This window comes from Dermacentor andersoni, chromosome 3, assembly GCF_023375885.2.
Source record: "Dermacentor andersoni chromosome 3, qqDerAnde1_hic_scaffold, whole genome shotgun sequence".
Taxonomy (NCBI): Eukaryota; Metazoa; Arthropoda; class Arachnida; order Ixodida; family Ixodidae; genus Dermacentor; species Dermacentor andersoni.
The window spans coordinates 65,143,280-65,163,563 of NC_092816.1; the positions used below are offsets into that span (position 1 = coordinate 65,143,280).

Here is a 20,284-nt window from a genome sequence, read left to right on the forward strand (position 1 = left end):
TACTTTTCACTTTTTTTTATTTATATTGTGCGGCCGAAACGTCAGTTTGGTGCATCATTGAATGATTTTCTCTTGTGCCATATGCAATTCCTGACGGTTAGGGATGGTACGTACATAAGGCACCTTTATGAAATGGCGTCTGTATTTCCACGTTACTTCTTAGAAATTCTTTGCGCCCTGCTGCTGTGTTCATACTCATCATTTCACCCTGTAAAATATCTTTTTCACATATATTTTATTGTATTCTTCCCACACGCATAGACTTTGTATAAAAACCTTATTGCAAAACCCAGCACCCAGTATCCAGCGCGCTGGATTAAGGGCCCAGTGCCGCGCGCTTGATGCTGGGGCGCTGGGCAGGCGCAGCATATTGGGAGGCGCTGGCTACTGGTGCGAGAAACAGCTCTAGCTTGTTAAATACGCCGTGCCTGGAGACCGCATATATTTTTTTGCAAAAAGAAAACAACAGAGAGCGTTTTAGTGCAATAAAAAAAGGAAAAAGAACGTAAAAATAAAAGTGCTCCAGCCCGTATTTGATCGCCCGACCTACACAGCCCAAACACGGTACTTCACCGCTGCGCCACGCCAGCAGGTGAACGTGAACGGATAATTTGCCGTGTCGAAATCAAGAAGCAGCTTTGGTTTCGCAGAGGTACGCCTCGCACAGACATGGCAGATGCGTAATCGCCCAACACGTAAAGCTCACGCCTGTACTACAAAGAAACATTTGGTGTCCGTATTCAGTAGCATGCTCGGAAGTGCCACAACATCGATTTTCGCTTGCGATTGGTATTTTAAATTCGAAAAAGGTCCTTAATGAACCGCGGACTCGGGACCCTGTATGGTCTATTACTGCCGATTTCCATAGCCGTTTCTTGTTTTTCACGCAAAGGATATGCAACGTTTCCTTATTTCAATGATGCCTTTCAGTCAACACGTCTGTCTAGTTTTATATATTCGTCAGAGAAGCGCAGGCTAGTGCTGAGAGCCTTCGGCGACAGCAGATATAATTGTGCTTATGACGCGTCACATCGGCGGTCATCGCTTCTTCTGCTGGCACTGTAGACATGAAAAAATGGTTCATTTCAGAACACCGATGATTTATCCTTGCTAGACTTCTTTATTCCTGTGCCTAGACGCGCCGATAGCGTGCAGACAGACTGGGCGGATACACTAGGCCTAAGCTTCGCTGGGAACAAATCTCGGCGCGGGTAGCTGGCGAAAGTTAAAATTTGTGTATTTGAGCCTCAGGAGCGCGCGAATCACCTCAGCTTTGTTATCGGTGCAATAATGTCAGTCAGCGGTAAGCTTCGAACTCGGGGTCCGTTCGAGCGCGTCTGAACGACTTCTGGAGTCCATGGCCACACTACAACACTGACAACGGCGACAACTCCCAGTCATATGTTACGTGCAAACTACTAAAAAACGGGGCGTTCTCTGCGTTTGCGGGGTTTCATTAAAGAATTTAGCTATCCGCACAATCAAAAGGGAAAATTCAAAAAACGAAAGTGATCTTCAGTGTCGAATGTGCATGAATAAACAGGGCAGCTCACCCACCTTTTTGCAAACTGCGACACGAAATAAAGTTTTATGACCAGAAGGTATAGCGTTGTTTAGGACAAAAGACTAGTATCAAGCGATGAAATTGTACAAACATTTTATATTGAGAACTGCAGCGAGAACCAGCGCCTGTACAGCACAAGCCAGTGCGCCCCAGCGTCATGGCAGTGGAATCAGCGTCTCTTCCAGTGTGACTAAACTCTTATCCAGCGTTCTCACTGATGTTCCAATGAGTCCCAGCGAGCGCCAGGGTACCCATTGCGATGAAGTTTCAAAAAACGCGCTGGTTTCACACTGGAAGGCACTGGAAGACGCTGGTTTTTGCTATAGGGAAACAGCTTGCCTGCATACAGAAATGATACCACATGAGAAAAGATGGCGATGGAACGCAGCTTTCTTCAACTGAGGGGTCAGACCACGTCACGCTGTCAGGTTTCTGTCTATATGCAAGACACGAAATACCCTCGTCCTTTTTAAATGACATTTCGTCAATTTAATATCCATTCTTAGGAGTCCGTCGGGAGCCATCTTGTTGATAAATGACACGGTGAGCCCCACGGATGTGTCTTCGAGTGTTCCACATGCAAGTGCCTTTGACCGCCATGAGTTCACACCAGAGGGCCCACGAAGAATAATCTCAAACTCATATTCGTCACAACGAGGAGTCAGCGTGACGATGTTGAGTTTGGCTTCCGCGTAGAACGGGCCAGTCCGCTCGTAGGTGACTGCAAACACGCTCTCCTGATGCAGCAGGAGGACCATGCGCATGCTGATTTCTTTGTTGTTGGGATCTTCCAAGACGAGCTCCGCGCGGTCCTCTGCAAGACACAAGAGAGGACACTCAGCAAAAACTGGCATCAGGAACCACATCGCGGCCTAGCTACAACACCCACCGCCGTTTTCTAGCATGTTTGAGAGTGGTAATGCCGCTGCGTGCAAGCGCTTAGTCACTTTTTAACGCGATAGTGTCAAGGGCCCCTTGACGCAAAAACTCCGGTGTCGGCTTCAGACGTCGCTTGACAAAGAATCGTTCCGAGCCGCAACCATGCAGTCGCTCACCATGGAGCACAGGCCTTACGGAACTAATTGAATTTCTCATAGTAAGATGCGTCATGAAAATCGTTAAGTACAACCCAAACCCAAGCTGCCGACATGATAGCTTCAGATTGTAATGACAAGGTACCATAAAATGTTATCCTGTAACGCGGGACCCCGCGCATAAACTCCTCTTCCAGCGTATCTACCGTTCATAGAGCGACGCGGCCCGCTCGGTGTCGCCATACCCTGCTCCTCCGCTTACCGCCTCAATTGTTCCGCTGCACCCTCCGCCTTCGCTTTTCTCCTCGCGTTCTCTTCGTTATCGCTGTCTTTCATCCCTCGCAGCGCTCCCCGTTCGCTCTCTCAATCGTCGCTGCACTCGTTCGCTCGGATACGTTGACGGACACCGCCGACGCCGAGGGACGTCGAAACTCAACGCAGAAACGGGCGCCTAAGGGAGACGCTCTCAAACAACTGATTTATTTTACGAGCTACTACATCCTTTGTCGTGTGCGGCACGTAAGTGTGAGACCTTTTTTCATTCTCATTAGGCTGACGTGTCTTCCTTTGTAAGATGGGGAGACGGTATTCAACTACAAATTATACTGAGGAGGTTCATGCCATGATGAGGCTGTGTAAAACATGCGCCTTACGGGTAGGCGTCAGTGTGCTCCTGATGGCCCCTTCATATTTCCTAATGGCTGAACATGAAAAGTCAGAACATTCACTCACATTCGTTTTGCACGTTAACATGTTTCCTGAATCCATGTGATTATGATGAATTGTTTTTTTGACGTTAGCACTGAAGTCCATCAATGACTACTATATTTTAAAGGGTCGAAATCGATGCATTGCGGTTCCCTAGTCAACCTGGCACCTTAGAGCAGTACTCCTGCACAGCTAGCTCCGCATTGCAAAGGCCAGTTTCCATGCTGATGTTACGGTGACATGCAGCGCAAGTTATCACTCCCAATTGTTACATTGGAATACAGTTCGTGTTCTCTTTCTTGTTGTTCTGACTTACCCTGAACTGCAATCACGTTGACGCTGTGTTGATGCGCCAAGTGGCCGGTCAGCTGGTTTAAGCAGCAGAGCCAGCCGCAGCTTTTATAGATGCAACGGACCTGGCTGCATACAAAAAAAAAAAAAATTGCACCACTCATTATCTTTGAGGTTCCACCAAGAATCCAGTTTGTTTTACAGCGAAGATGTTTATGAGTTTAGAAGCTCACGAACACCTTCCATGCCTCCTTCACGATTTTCTGAGAAATACAAATAAACCCTCAAGTTTATATGTTGAGAAAGCAGAAAATATTTTAGGGGTGATAGGCGGCCAACATTTGACTACGTCGGTTATTTGGAATCGATGAAATATTGCTAAACCTTTGTTACTAGCCGCTTTAGAGTCTGTATACGAAACACAAAGTTTCTATGCCCTGGGGGGGGGGGGGGCGTAGGGGGGTCGGCGAAGAATTTTATCCCAGTCAGTGTGGTCAGGAAATATGTACATGAAAATCATGTCAGACAGCGTACGGTGGAAGCGCTCAGTAAGGCCATTGGTTTGCAGATGATAGGTAGACGTAGATTTGTGCATGGTATCAGCGGCTCGAAGGACTTCCTTGAGAACTTAAGAAATAAACGCCTTGCCACGGTCACTCACAAGAACGCGAGGAGCCCCGCTGCGCAAGACGATGGAGGGCAAGAAAAAGTCAGCGACCTCACAAGCGGTACCGGATCGGAGAGGGGCAGTCTTGGCATGTCTTGTTAATAAATGGTCGACCGAAGTGACAATCCAATGGTGACCGGAGGGAGTCAAAGGCAAGGGGCCATATAAATCAATGCCAACAAATTAAAAAGGTGCGTCCGGGCAAGGCAGAGGTGGTAGTAAACCGGCAGGAGGGGATATCGAGCGTATGCGGTGCTGACATGACGCACAAGAGGCAATATATTTGGCCACCGTTGTGGATAGGCCAGGCCAGAAGCAGCGGGTCTTGATGCGGTCGTAAGTCTTGTGAAAGCCTAAGTGGCCAGGCGATACGCTGTCGTGAAGTGCCTCTAAAGCTCGAAGGCGAAGGCAGCGAGGTAGAACTGCGACCCACCGGTGACCTGTTGGGCGGTAAATGTAGTAGTGTAGCACGCCACCTTGAAGGCGGAATTGTTGAAGTTGGCGTCGCTAGCGGCTGTTGGGTGGTTGGGCGAACCCACTAAGGCGATCCATGAGAGTTCGACAGTAGGAGTCGGCCCGCGGATGCAAGACGAAAACAGAGCGTGATTAAAGCGTAACTTGGTCCAGGGCCGTTATCGAGAGCTGGTGTGAGGCAGGAGTAGCATCGGAACGAGGTGGTGGGGAAGACGAGGGCGCGTTACCGGGAGAGAGCGAGAGTGGGCAGCGAGACAATGCGTCTGCATCATCATGACTTTTTCCGCACTTGTACGTTATGGTAAATTCATATGGTAAATTACGTTATGTAAGTACCATTACCATTACGTAAGTACGTTATGGTAAATTCATAGCGGCGTATCCCGCGTCCTAAGCGTCCTGACATGTTTTTCATTGATGACAACCAACACAGAGCATGATGGTCGGTGGCGATCGTGAAGTGGCGACCATAAAGGTATGGGCGGAATTTCTGAATCGACCAAACGATAGCCAGGCACTCTTGCTCTGTAATGATGTAGTTCCGCTCAGGTGGAGAAAGTGTTCAGCTGGCATATGCTATGACTTGCTCTTTAGAGGCTGCATTACGTTGCAGTAGTGCGCGAATGCCTTGTGCGCTTGCGTCAGTATGGAGTATGGAGTATGGAGTATGGTGAGGGCTCGACCATCGAAGTCGCGATGCACTGGTCCGGAAGTAAGATATTGCTTAAGAGCTTGAAAAGCCGACTCGTAGTTGTTAGTCCATTTGAAAGAGGCACCGGTAACCAGTAGCTTGTGTAGAGGAGCTGCTATTGCGGCGAAGTTGCGTACAAATCGACGAAAGTATGACGTCAAGCCGAGAAAAGTGCTAGATCTTTCTGTTGCTGGGGGAGAGGAAACTGGAGAACAGCGCTAATATTTTCAGGGTCTGGCTGGATGCCATCTTGAGACGACGTGGTCCAATACTTCTATTGTCTGGCTTGCAAATTTGCAAGTTTTGTATTGATCAGGAGAGCAGGATTGGCAAGGCACTTCAGAACTTGGTCTAAGTGATGAAGATGTTGGCGGAAGTTAGACGAAAAGATGACAATATCGTCCAGATAACAGAGGCAGGTCTTCCATTTCGATCACGATCAAATTGGAAGACCTGAGATGTGACGTATTAAACCTTCAAATGCGGCGGACACGTTACAAAGGCCAAAAGGCATCACGTTAAATTCATAAAGTCCGTCTGGTGTAGCGAATGCGGTCTATTCTTTGTCAGCCTCGTTCATCGGGATTTTCCAAAATCCTGATCGAAGATCAAGGCTGGAGAAATACTCCGCCCCGTGTAATGTGTCGAAAGCGTCGTCAGTTCGAGGTATTGGATATACGTCCTTGCGTGTGATCTTATTTAGCGCTCGATAATCGACGCAAAAGGGAACCCAGCCACTTTTCTTTTTTACCAGAACCACGGGAGAAGCCCAGGGGCTAGATGAAGGCTGTATGATCTTCCGCTCAAGCATGGCAGCAACCTGTTGTTCAATAACCGTTAGTTCGGACGGCGAGTCAGGATAGGGGCGTCGTGGTATTATGGCGGAACCATCGGTTTCGATTGGGTGTGTAGAAACAGAAGTTTGGCTCAACACAGGGGAACAGCTATCGAAACAGTCTCTGTGCTTCGTCAAGAGCACCAGTAAGGCTTCGGACTGCGCGGCTGTTAAGTTAGAACCAAGAACCAAGCCACAGTCATCCCTTTGGGCAGTATCACAGGATCTGGTGTCGTGTTGCAAGCATACAGAAGGCGCGGCCACGTCAAAACCGGACGAGACAAGCGGCAATGGGAATTCCGCGAGAAGTACAGCGGGAAGAAGGGGCGACTAGAGCGCCTCCGTTGGCGATCTGACTGGATGTTACCGCTAGAACGACTTCATGACCAGGACGCAGGACCTAGTCTACAGCGATGGCCAAGTTCACGCAGGCAGCAGGTGAACGCCTGAGGTCTTCGATTTGAAGCTCTTCGCACATGGTGGTGCGAATAAGAGCACATAGATCTGAATAATGGGGAACCTGAGGATCGCTGCTGCCATGTTGAAGACGAAGAGACCGCCGCTCCTCTAGGCGCTGACACGTGGAAGTGATGTCTTGGACAGGAGCCGGATTTTGCACGATTAAGGCGCTTAACGCGACACACCCAATGCCGTTTAATGTGTGGAACGTGTTCGGCTTCCGTCATACTAGGGTTCGCAAGGCGGCCAGAGCCAAGATATCCTCTATGTAAGTCCTGACAAGGCATAACTTTAAGACAGAAAGAGAGCGGTTGGGATCAGAGAGCAAACGGGTATAGACGATATTCTAATAGACATTAAGAGAAGAAAATGGCGCTGGGCAGATCATGTAATGCGACTATTACATAACATTTGGACCATTAAGGTCAGAGAATGGGTACCAAGAGAAGGGAACCGCAGTAGAAGACGACAGAAGACTAGGTGGTACGACGATATCAGGAAATTGGCGGGTGCTATATACTTGGAATCGGCTGGCGCAGGACCGGATAATTGGAGATCGCGGGAAGAGGCCTTCGTCCTGCAGTGGACGTAAAATAGGCTGATGGTGATGATCATTATGATGGTGATGATGACATCTGTCGAAGTGATTCCGGCGAAAGCACTTAGCTCACTGAACGAGTGGGTTGACAAAGTAGAGTTTCGCAGCCACGCCGTAGACGGCGGCTGCGAAACGATGCCTGCACTTCTGCGCGGTTGTGTGGTACTCATGAACGCAAGCAAAAAGGACAGCCAAAAAAGGGATCTCTACACGTTTCCCGTCATCACTCTGCAGCCTTATCACCCGAGCAAAGGATGCGCGGGAGCTGCCAGCTTTAACCTTTCTGGCTTCTCAATCGCGATCTGCGTGCTATGGCCGCTAGTGATAGTACCCGGAATTCGAACTCGCCATGCAAATGTTTCCTTTGCATTGGCTTTGGCAACTGAGGTCACAGGTAAGCCGACCCAGCTCTTCTACTAGCCAATGACAGTAATTGCGACAGCAACTTCCTGAACAGTGTCAGGAACAGAGATCTGGTTCATTAAAAAGAAAAGAAGAAAGGAAATGATATCATGCTTATAAGTCGCATGCCGTTCGTTACCGGAAAGTACCGGACTCGCAGCGTTAAAGAAAGAAAACTCATCAACGCAGATGACGATTATCGTTGTGTGCCAGAAGGGGCATTCCAAAGGGTGTAAACTGTTCTTAGAGTGTTGTTTGAGGAGCTTTATGGGACACTTCCTACACTCTTAAGCAAAATTACAACCTTTTGCCACGCAACGATAATCGTGATCTGTCTTGTCCGCATTTCCTTTATTTAAGGCGGCGAGCCCGGTACTTTCCTTGTAACGAATGGCATGCGTGTTATCAGCATGAAATAGCACTCCCGACTGGAAAGTAGCGGGCGCGGCGTTTTCAAGAAAGGAAACGCAAGCAAGGCAGATGACGATTATCGTTGTGTGGCAGAGATACACTCCCAAGGGTGTAACTTTGCCTATGAATGTAGATATGTATCTAGCAGGCGTTGCTTCATACAACCCCTCTGTGAAATAAAAGGTTGGTGTAAAATGAAGCTGCTCGCACGTCATTCGCACCTCGAGCTTTTATTGCTGCTTTGCGCGGCACCTGATTGAACAAACAGTCCCTTCAGCACCAAGACCGCTTGATTATGTGACATGGTGTAGCTTCATTTTACGTCGCCCTACTATACGTCCCTCAGTGGTCGCTTCGCACGCCGCCGCGTGAGCATTGGAGTGAATATAGCAAATAATTTGACGGTAGCCATATTGATCCGCACGATGAATATGAAATGCACGAACGCGAAACAAGATTGCTATCGCGATTTCTTTTACCACTGCTCTATACATGGCTTCCGTAATTGTAATTCAAAAGGTAATTATTTTAATTACATCATTTAGTGAACGGCTTCCCTTGATTTTATTGCTTTTTTGTTCAAAATGATGTCTACCTGAACAAATAATTACTTTCTAGTGTCCTCATTCTAGTAAACTGTATACATGCTTTAGAATTAAAATTTATAGCATGGGGTTTTACGTGCCAAAACCACTTTCTGATTATGAGGCACGCCGTAGTGGAGGACTCCAGAAATTTTGACCACCTGGGGTTCTTTAACGTGCACCTAAATCTAAGTACACGGGTGTTTTCGCATTTCGCCCCCACCGAATGCTTTAGAAGGAAAGTGTCTGAAGTAGAAAAAAAGTTCTAGCTACGTAACTTAATTCGCATGTACGCGTTTAACACACACGTCCAAGTAAATACAAACACAAGCACTTATAGTAACAAAGCATTAAGATATCGTCAATATGAACATTTCCAAGCCGTAATCAAAAAGTATTATGGGTAAGATAGCATCACAATGAATTACAGGGTGTATCGCCAAATGTTTAAAGAATTATAGCAATCGAGACAAATATGATCAGTAACGTTGCGAAGTTAGATTTACCCCCAGGAAGCACTTCTTAAGCACTGAAGAATAGTTTCCCTCGTCTTATTTGTACTCGCAGTTAATGCGAAACTTAGGCCAACTAAACGGAGTCAAACGCTGACTAAATATTCTTACTAGAAGGAAGATTAAACTTTCCGAATGTATGGCGCGTCGTCGCTCGAGAGGGTGAGTAGAATACCTACTGCTAAAGGGGCAGAATATTTTTAATATTCTTCTTCTTCTTCTTCTTCTTCTTCTTCTTATTATTATTATTATTATTATTATTATTATTATTATTATTATTATTATTATTATTATTATTATTATTATTATTATTATCTAGTGAAAGGAGAGACGCTTGATTCTGCAGCTCTTGAGGGAGCACGGCGAAGCGTCGGCAGGGGACAGGGAGTGGGAAGTGAAAGATGATAGAGAAAGAGGGAAGATGTGGCCTAATAGACTGCACTATGCGCGACAGGTGGCAGTCATCAGTAAAGTTGCCAGGGTTGTAGCGGGCGCTTACAGGGTGTCTATTCCAGCGGAATTTATAAACCCCAGCAGGCTTCGCAGTGTAGGAAGCTGGGCACACACCGGAAACAGCAGGTCAGTCTCTGTGGCCGCTGGAAGGCCGTGGCGTCTGTAAGTGTTGATCACTATGGAGCGTTCCTGCGCCAAGGATGGGCAGGGACAGAGAAGGTGCTCCAGAGTCTCGGGGAGTATAGTGCCTAGAATATACTGGCACTGTACATGAGGGGAGAGTGCATCGCCGCGACGCCACGTGACCCACGCTGTCGGTCTCGCAAGCCGGTGTATTTCGCGCGTTCCTCGTCCACGCAAGCTCTCGCCTGCTGTCTGACCATGCCTCGGTAAGGCCCAATGAAAACGCGCCAAGCGTCTGAAGGTTCTCAGTTTCCTGCGAGGCGTTCGTAACTCGAAGGACGCTCAGCAGAATTCAAGTGGATGTTGGGCCACCCCAAGATCTAACGTTGGCCCGCACCCAAATTCCATGTAGGTCCCACCCCAAAACTTCAAGTTTTCCCAATCCCACATTTCATTTGTGCCAACCCCAAATTTCAAGCATGTCCAACCCGCAATTGAAGTTGGCCCACCCCCAAATTTCAGTTGGCGCACCCCCACGCTTCAACTGGGCCTACCACCAAATTTAAGTTGGCCCACCCCCTGATTTCAACATGGTCCGCACCCAGATTTCAAGTTGGCCCACTCCAAATCTAACTTCGCCCACCCCCAGATTTCAAGTTGGCTCACTCCCAAATTTAAGTTGGCCCACCGAGAGGCTCGACCCACGTGGGAGCGGCCCACTTCGTGAAGACTCACGATCTGCAGGCCTTAAATAAAATTTTACCATACCATACCATACCCCCAGATTTTAACTTTCCCCATCGACAAATTTAGTCTGAACCACCGCCAAATCAACTTGGCCCACCTCCTAATTTATTTGGCCCACCCCACGTTTCAAGTTGACTCACCCCCAAATGTCAACTTGGCCCACGCCCAAATTTCAGTTCGCCTACCCCTACTATAAGCTTCGCCATGCATTTTCAAAGGAGCCTTATGTATTTCTATGGGTATTCTCTTTTTTATTTTATTTTGCTTGAATTTGTTCCTTACCGCTTAAAAGCTACAAATCGTCTGCATTTACATTATCATAACGCTTAAATGTGTGCAAATTGCGCAATTTTGTACAGATACAAGTCATTACAGTTCTCGCGTGATAGGGCTGGGGAGCTCGCCAAAGAATGCTACGTATTAAAACTTGCAGTGCATGCGCGCACAATATCTAATGCAAACAAAATCATGAGCCATTTTACTCTGTGAAGATGGATGACCAGCGAAGCGGTGTAGCACACGACAAAGAGGTGGCACAGACTTTTGAACAAAGGTGCGGACACATTTTTTGTCTTGATCGGTGTTCATCGTGACGAAAAGTACGCACACACATTTATTTTGATACATCCGCTTTCATTCGTGCTATACATTCCTTATATACATTCGTGTTTTTATTTCGCGATATATTGAGGCAAAAAATTTGAGACCGAAATCACCGCACCGACTAGGAGTGGGCCAGTGCCGTCAGCACCTTCGCAGAGGTAAGAGCAGTACGGGAACGCTGGCCTGATGAGCGGCATCGGAGCCAGCTGTGGTAGAAGACGACGACGAACGCGCGAGCAGCGGCACGAGCCATTGCTGATGATGATAGCTTTTGCTCACACAGATTTGCTTACGGACACGAAAAATGCATGGAACCCTAGCCATAAACAAACGCTGCAATAAGAATACTAATATCGCCTTTGTTGCGCGCACAGCCACGGCCACTGGGAAAGCACTGCTCCAAGTATACTGGCCTGAAACAGATGCTCTAGACGGTTGTTAACGCGTACGCTTGTACATAATACTTGTGTATGTTGCGTGTGTGTGTTCTGTGCATGATGGGTCATCCCACACATCACCCTTGTCCATTTGGAGTAGCATGCAACACAAACATCTCCAACATCCAATAAATAAAGTCTCCGTCGAGCAAGAGAGAGAGAGAGAGAACGTTGATGTAGGAAAGGTGGATAAATCGGCCAGAGTGCCTCTACCCTGCTGCTCAGCTTTGAAGAAGGGGTTGGGGTACGATAGAGAATACCGTATGTGCAGTCTGTGGCTCCATGTCGCATCATGCCTTCCTCATTGGGATGACCGATCACTTGCGACACATGCAGCTGCGACGAGACTTTGACGCACCTTCTCTTTGCCCAAGTGATGTGCCTCGTGCTTTACACATAAGATAGTCGCCGAATGTCTGAATGTTTTAGGTCAGTGCTTCTAAAAGAATTACGCGGAGACGACTGTTGGCAGTGCTCCATTTCCCCCGAGATCTACGAGCCTACACCCCAGAGTTCAGCACGCTACGTACTTCACCCCTAGTTTGTGCGCGCGCTTGCGTGGTGCTTATTTCCCTTTTCTTGCTATCGCTTCACATCCTCGCCCTATGCGGCGCAGCCAACCACAACTACCTGCGTTAAGCCTCCTTACATTTATATGCATCAGTCACGAGATATTCAAACACCAACGTTGCCGCACTTCTCGAACGTTTATTCATAGGCTTCGGAGTGCAGAGTGCAGTCTACCGGGTGGCCGTATATTAGCTACAACGCAGCAGAGCTGCAGCGCCGTGGCGGCGTGAGGGAATCGAGACGTATCTTCGCAATAATGACAAGCACACGAGAAGGCCATTACGTTTTGACAAATATATACCCAGCAAATGAAAAAGAAAGGGAGGCGAATATTTTAAATTTTGCGCCCGCCACAGCGGTTCGTCGAGGCCACCGCGACGAAGTGCAGCTAGACGGTGGTGAGGCAGATGACCCTGCCGTAGCTGTGCAGGGGTTCCCTCTTGGTGTACACGAGGCGCCACGGCTCGAGTTGGCGGGTGCTGAGCTTGTCGAGGATAGGTCGCGTGGCAGCCGAACGCAGGAAGAACGCGGCCACCACCTCCACCTCGTCCTCGTGGCTGCACGAGGCCAGCAGGCTGGACAGCAGCGACTCGGCCGTCTCAACGTCGTCGGCGAACAGCCAGCGCAGCACCAAGCGACCGGTGCTGTCTCGCTGCATGCCGCCGTAGCCGCAAATGTTGCGCTCGTTGCGCGTGGCCACGCGGATGTCGAGCCCGACCTCGTGCACGGTCGAGGCCAAGTGGCGCTTGCGGTTGAAGCCGAACACGTGCTTGTCGTACGAGGCGAGAGCGTCGAAGTACTTGTCCTTGTACTCGAGCACCAGGAGGGTGCGCGCGAACGCGGCCCGCGAAAGCCGGGTCGGCCCGAAGAGGATGCCCGTCGCTGGGTTCAACGGGAACGGGTAGACCTGCTGCAGTTCCCGGCAGGCGGGCTCGGGCAGCAGGGTGAACAGGTTCTTGCCGCTGGTGACGTGCAGCAGCTCGTTCCACAGCAGGACGCCCACGTGCTCGAACGCGTAGTTCTCGCGGATGTGGCAGAAGCCGCAGAAGGCGACCTCTTCGTCGAACACGAGCACGCTCGCGGCGCCACAGATGAGCCCTGGCACGAGCGCGCAATCGCTAAAGCATGGCTTCCACATGCGCCCGGAATCAGGTGAACGAAAAAAATATATATATATTGCGCGCGAACACGAAGCGGGTTTAGCGGAACAGCGAATGACGCCGTCATTAGCTGTTGATCGGAAACTTTAACGGAACCCATCCGTTCAGATTATTTCGCTTTTTGAAGGTTCAGTGAGCCCCGGACCGTAGCTACACTGCATGGCCGAGTGGTATTTACACCACCACCACCACCACTACTACTACTACTACTACTACTACTACTACTACTACTACTACTACTACTACTACTACTACTACTACTACTACTACTACTACTACTACTACTACTACTACTACTGCTACTACTACTACTACTACTAGAAATATGAATAATGACAATTACTCGTACAATGACTGCGATGACTATGTATTGAGCGCCACGCAATGCAACCATGATGGTGATGGTCGGCTCAACGTAACAACAAAAATAAACAGATTATAACGCGGCGTGTTTCTATGATACTTGGCTCCACTGAATGCAAGCGGTAGTTCGTGCCCACGAGATATTTGACCTGCCAAGAACAAAATTCGCCGCGCGCCGTTCGGCCTGAACAGTGTTGAGGATGCATGTATAAGGCCTACCGCAGGAAATGAAAGGCTGTTGGCAGCGATGAACGTCGTGCCTTTCACTGCGATAGCAGCGAGAAGCTCTCAACTCCGTCCATCTTTTGCGTGACGCCGACAGCGTCAGTGACCATAATCATCGTCATGAAGTCATCGTTTATCGCGTTGTTGTTAGACCACCTTGTCATCGCCGACGTCAAGAAAAAAAAAAGCCCTCCACCGCAATGCTCTCGCTGCCGACAACCCGGCAATCTGGCCCCGGCATTTATCTTATAATAGCGCGGCGTTATAAGGTATAAAGTATTACCAGGGAGGGCATCGCTGTTTCGCGCAATGAAACAATAAAGCACGGCAAAATATATGTACTCGTATGTACGAGGTGCTTAATTAAGACGATACATACTTTTTATAAAAAAAGCTATGAGCGTGGGACGCCTGCCGTCTTTACATGCGAGCTTTGCGGCGAGGCGGAAATACTTTGCCGCTGCTTACGTTACCTTCAAAAATAAAAAATTAAAAAAATCTGTTCATTAACATTTTTATTATTAACCTGGCGGCAGTTTTTTATACATGCGAAACTTGTGGGGCGTATCAATTTATAGTATACCCATTTGTTAGAAATCCAAGAAATCGCACTTAATTTGACACATTTATCATTGAAATTGAAGGCCAAGTCCAGGCAATATCGAGACAGCGCGCGTCCCGCAGCGCGTCGGATAGCAGCAGCCCGTAAACGAAGTTTGAGTGATGGCATACCGATGCAAATCATAACCGGACAAACAGCGGCGCATGCTTGCTTGGCAAGGCGTGCCGTATCAGTAGCTGCCGCGAATGGCCGAGGCGTTTGGTTTCGAACTTCCTCGCACTTGTTGTCACGGGGAGTTTAGGCCTGATATCGCCACCCGCAGTAGTGGGGACAGTGCAAGAGAAGAGGCAGGAAGGACAAGGAAGAAGAGCGCGTGCTATCCCCCCCGCCCGCTCGATGGTCAGGTCCCTCCGCCGTGTTTTTCGGAAGCCAGCTGTCCTCATTAAACGGCGCGAGTCCTCTCTGAAGACACGTGACAATATGACAGCCGGGCCGCCTTTACTGCGCTCCCCTACGCTCGCTTTTCGATTTTGTCCGGATTTAGCAACGAGACAAATATATATAGTTAGGTGGCACTTTCTAGGTAAAAAATAAAGTACGGGTACATTAAAATGTGACTGAATTCAAATTTTCCATTTACCCACTGCCCCGAAGGCACTAATAAAAAAGTGAATTATTTTTAGTTTTAGTCTTTTAAAGAAACTTAAGCGGTGGATAAGCATTTTTGCATCACCGTGCGACTCGCATGGGAGGGCGATAGGTGTCTCACGGTCATAGTCTTTTTTATATAAAAAATCTGTAATGATTAACAAAATCACCATGTATAAAGTCACTTCGTATGTGTATCTCTTGGCACTGTGTCCAGCTATAAGAACAGCGCATGATATTGGACGATTTCATTATTCCAACACGTTATGTGTCGCCTACGAACATCGTCAAAAGCTGCGTAAATTGGCCACGTTAACGCTTGCACATATAAAAAAGAAAGCTATATGCCTACTAACCGCGTGGTTCGAAATCACGGCGCTGCTGCACGGAACACTTTCGAGCGTGACGCGCTGACCGCTGCGCAGTCGCACGAACTTAGGGCCTGGTAGTTTTCGTGCGCAGCGTTGCACCGCGCACTGTCTCTGAACGTGGCGGTGTGTGTGCACTAATTTACGAGGCCACCGCGGGCCATAAATAGCGGAGGCAGACGACGCTCTATGCATCGCGAAGAAGTTCTTGAAATGATGACGGTATCAGCTGTGAGAGCCCTCTGGCGTCACCAATAGCTACAAGGGCTGCTCTGGACTACTTGAAGATCACCGGACTAGAAGGAAGGCTTTAAGGAAACTGGTGTGTTAGTGTATATATGCGTCCCTTCTTCCTGTTCTCTTCATCACCTTTCTTTACTCTTTTCTGTTCCCTTTACTTTTTCCCCTGCGCAGAGTAGCAGGGGAAGAGGGAAAGAAAAAGAGAAAGAGAGTCTCTCTCCTTTTTTCTTGTTCCCCTGCTTCAAGTTTTACTTTGTTCCAGGGAGGGTAGGTTTAGTACACCCGAAGACCAACTTGCTTGCCCAAGAACAAGTTCTTTTGGAGATTCTTAGCGCATTTATAAAATATTGGACGAACTACAGCATATTTTGAATGTTGCTCTAGCGGAATTTTTGGAAAAAATAGTGGAAACACTGTTAAGCGGCTTTTGTTCCTAATAGTACATCCATTGCTTAAAAAGCTCTGTAGAGCTGTTTCCTAACGTTTTCTTTAGGAAAGCATGATCTTCTTTCGAAATTCTGCAAGCGCTCTGACATCAACATAAATCACACAATAAAAACTTTACAAGCTTTAGATGGAGCTTCTCTTTATTTACCGCGCAAAAATAATAAATGATCCTCGTCCTACGTAGAAATATTGCTTAGCTATGCTTCACATTAGATTCCAGAGATCTTGTGAGTGAATTTCAGCGGCTTCACGAAAATAACAAGCTGAATGCAGACTATTGTTAACGTTTTGTCTTCATCGCGGCAAGGAAAAGTTGACAAATACTGAGGCCTGTGCCGCAATTTTGTCCGGCACCAGTGAATATTACTATCCGAACTCATAGCTAGGAGAATATCAAAGAGCTCCAGCATGACAAACAGAATGTCGAAGTCTACGTTGGTGGTAACAAACCCGGAGGAATAACATGTTGGGAAGAAGCTTCTGAAGTTCACGCAGACAGTCTCTGTGCACACTACAGTCCTTTCAAAAGCCGTAAGTTAGGGTACCAACGTAGCCTGCATTAGTTTACACGGCACGGAAGGCGACAAGTATTTTTTGTTGTTTCTACAGGAGAATGTGAACACGATGTGGTACTTTTGTAGTGCACTGTAGTGTAATAGGAGTTAACCCAAATGATGCCGAATGCGCCTCTCAGTTTCAGAAAACCTGCATACGCTGCAATAAACGTGGTTTTCCGTGCTTCTCGGACCCGTAAAATTTTATGGACAACCTACGGACGGGTTCATCGACTCAATTTAACGTCCTCTCTAGCGACTGTCATCTACTTCACACAAAACGTTTTATTCTGGAGATAGATGGACGGTGCGTCCTTCAGCGTCGTTCAATATTAATGTTATATGGCGTTTACGCTTACCTCGTGAGGTGTCGACGGCGACGAAGAAGCTACTTGGGCAAAGCATGTGCCTCGTGACTATTGCGGCGTGCAGAGTGTACGTGGATTCCGGTTCTTTCCAAGGCAGATACATGATCTCTCTCACGTCGTCGTCGGTGGCAATTCTCAGCTTGACAGTGTCACGCACTTCAGAAGGAAGGGTCGCAAAGTAGTTGGGCAGATCATGAAGGCCAAAGCAGATGAATGACTCGAACGATTTTTCCGGAGAAATGCGGTTCCTACACAATGTGCACTCCCCCGAACCGATGCGAACGGTGCTTTTCAAGCTGGCTGCGGAGGGCTGCTCGGCCACAAAGCGCTGCTCTTCTGACGTCGTAGTCGCTTTCACTGTGGCTGTCCTCCGAGGTTCCCGAGTGGACCTCTCGCTCGACGCGAAAGTCGACGAACGTTTCTCTTCGTAGCTTTCTGCCGAAGTTGCTGCCATCGCCTGCTTCTCATTTCCGACAAAATTCGACGCTGCGGCAGTCACGTTTCTCGCCTCTTCGAATGCAGCGTCCCGCGGGGCCTCTTCTTTTTCAGTGGCCTGTGCTGTCGAGTCCTGGGCCGCGCCTAAGCAATACTCCGCTCCTCCTTCGACATTCTCTCCGTGCTCCACGTTACGTGATGGTGTCGGAGGTGGCGCAGCAATCGCTTCAGACGACGCGCCCGCCTTGGAGAATGTGCCCGTTGACAACGTTCGCGAGACGACTCTATTCTCGAGATTAAGTGGCTTCTTGCCCCGTAGTTCCGCCTGGTTTCTTATTATGCCTGAATCGAGCATTCTTTGTACGAAATAGTCTTCCACAGAAGGTGCGCTCTGCGACGACGTCGACGAGGCAGTCTTTTCAACGTTCATACCCTGTCTATTCTCGTAAAATTTCGCCTTCTGCGCGTCGGAAAGGACACCCTCGGTGCCCTGAGGCGATTGCTTGCGCAATACACGCCAAGCAACGGCCTCTGCATAAGCGTTCCTTATGGCAGTTAAGCTCTCAGCAGGTGAAACAGTGATTGGTGCCGGTTCGTTGAGCCTAGTGCCTGAGGAAGACACACGCAAATTAGGTGTTGTTATATGGTCGAAAATTTCGCTGACCAGCATTTGCTCTTCGGCCATGACCATGTCGGTTTGATTTTCTTGGTTTTTATCTGCGGGCGCTACTTCTACTAGGTAAGTTAAAGCTCCAGGTTCAAGTTTTCGAATTACACATTTGGCGCCGCGGCCGCCCAACGCTGAGAACGAGAACCGGCGGTCCGTATGGGAAGTTCTCTCCAACTGGGTGTCGCTCTTCCGTGGAGCGCCTTGCAAAGAGCAACGATAGTCGTTGACGTACTGATCACCTGGCTTTTGGCTAACCGTCCCCGTCTGGTAATAGACAGGTATTTCCTGTTGTCCCATGTTGGGCGGGAAACTTGGAGCTTGCGCGCTTGTGAAGTCCTGTGCCTGCACCTGTTTCTGATGCACCATGCCTTGTTTGTGGATGTCGGTTCCACTGACGTGCTGCTGAATGATTTTTTCAATTAACTCTGCAATGGACTTGCAACGCACAGGCTGTGGTATGGCTTTCTCTTGCTGCACCTTTTTGTCGGCAAGACGGCGTTCCTCTTCTTTGCGGGAAGCTAAGTCAGTTGCAGAAGTGTATGGTGACCCCGAACGTATCCTCGCGGGCGCCTCTTCCGAGCAGGGGTACTCCCTAAATCGCTTAACGGATTTGGTAGTTTCTTCGCGCTTTGCCGCTTCTTCGATGGCTGCCGCTATGAAGCGCCTCACCGCATTTTCAGACGTCCGTTCACCTATATGTTTCTTCACAAGAACTTTGTCTTGAAGTTCTTTAGTTTCGCCTTGATCTGTCGTCAAAGTGGTCCTCTGGGCTATTTCAAGCGTTCCCTTGTCCTGTACTGATGCTGTTCTCCCTTCTCTTTCTATTGAAACAGGCACATCATTCCAACGCTGCTCGAACTGTCTATGTCTTTCTTCTCGAATAGCATCATATGGCCTTTCGGAGAAAATTTCCTTGCCATCCACCTCTTTGCTTTCAGCATCTTTACCTTCCCATTGGTCGTGTTCTTCCGCGAGAACACGGTGTTTTTCTTGCGCCTTTGTGGTAACTGCGGATTTGTGCTCTTCAACTTTCGCCTTGATTTCTTCACCAATATCTACTGAAGGCTGTGCGCCTGCTTTGGTCGGCTCTTCTGGCTCTGGTTCTGGTTGTCTTTTCTCAATACGTTCATAATATTCTTCAAGGACCCCCGCATATCCCTCCTGGTCAAGGCTCATGACAGTTTGTTGCACTGCGGTCGCAGGTTGTTCAAGTGCTTCTGCTGTTGACCTTTCCTGTTCTTGAGACAGATCGTCCTCACTGCGTCGCATGAGGAGCTCCTCTTCATATGTCTCGTACCTTAGCCGGCCAAGAGACTCGATTCCTTTGGATGATCGTATCGTAAGTACGTCATCAGGGAGAGGTTCGACGTGGTAACGAGAGCTAGCTTCGATCTTCTTTTCCACTTCACGAACTAACTCAGCCAGGATGTACTCGTCAGGGGTGTACTGTAGGAGGCTGCTATCTACGCGGGGCTGATCATTTGTCGGTTGACTGACCCGCTCTTCTTGTTCGGCGCCGTACGTAATAGGAGCTATTTGGGGCTTTATAAGCGCCTCGCTTACTGGTGGGGGAGCGGTGCCTTCTTGCATAGCTGTGTCGTACATTTTCCTTCCAGAAACTTCTTCGTAACCACCCTTCTGCTCCTCGGCCTGTCTTACCTGCTCGGTCATCTCTTTGTTCTGTACTTTGATTCTGCTGTGCCCAGTGTGCACTACGTCTGAAGGAGCATCGAAAAGGGCGGCAGCTTCTCCCAGCCTAGTGCTACGACGCTCTGTAGTGTAAAGACGGGCGGGCCATTGTAACGCGTCATCTCGATCGGTGAATTTGCAAACAGGTCGCTCAGTCTCACTTGAACGAATTTCTTCGGACGATGCCTTAGGGGTCGACCCAATCAGTGAAAGCTCTGGAAGCGGTGTGAGCACTACAGCTGTTGTACTTCCGGCTTTATTTTCCACTTGCTTCTCTTTGTGTGCGCTGACATATTCCGTACTCAAGTCTTGAGGGGCTTTATCAGGAAGCGATTCACATTCGCAAGCAATTTCGGCAGTAGCTTGTGTGGGAAACAGCTTGCCTGCATACA

The 20,284-nt window shown here is 48.6% G+C and overlaps 1 protein-coding gene across 3 annotated transcripts; it reads right to left on the minus strand.

Moving 5' to 3' along the window:
- Positions 1 to 1,640: 1,640 nt before the first annotated feature.
- On the minus strand, positions 1,641 to 20,266 carry LOC129380211 (uncharacterized). 3 transcript variants are annotated; one of them, XR_008608916.2, is made up of 3 exons: positions 17,090 to 20,266; positions 3,623 to 3,726; positions 1,641 to 2,378 (listed from the first exon to the last, which is right to left on the minus strand). XR_008608916.2 is itself a non-coding variant. In XM_072287185.1 (2 exons), the coding sequence occupies exons 1-2, from the start codon at positions 19,872 to 19,874 to the stop codon at positions 3,680 to 3,682; spliced, it is 2,832 nt and encodes a 943-aa protein (XP_072143286.1). In that variant the 5' UTR covers positions 19,875 to 20,266; the 3' UTR covers positions 3,399 to 3,679. The 3 variants fall into 3 exon arrangements, 2 of the variants coding, with proteins under 2 accessions (XP_072143286.1, XP_054918544.2); XM_072287185.1 differs by lacking the exon at positions 1,641 to 2,378 and having other exon boundaries at positions 3,399 to 3,726; XM_055062569.2 differs by lacking the exons at positions 1,641 to 2,378; positions 3,623 to 3,726 and adding an exon at positions 12,439 to 13,261.
- Positions 20,267 to 20,284: the final 18 nt, after the last annotated feature.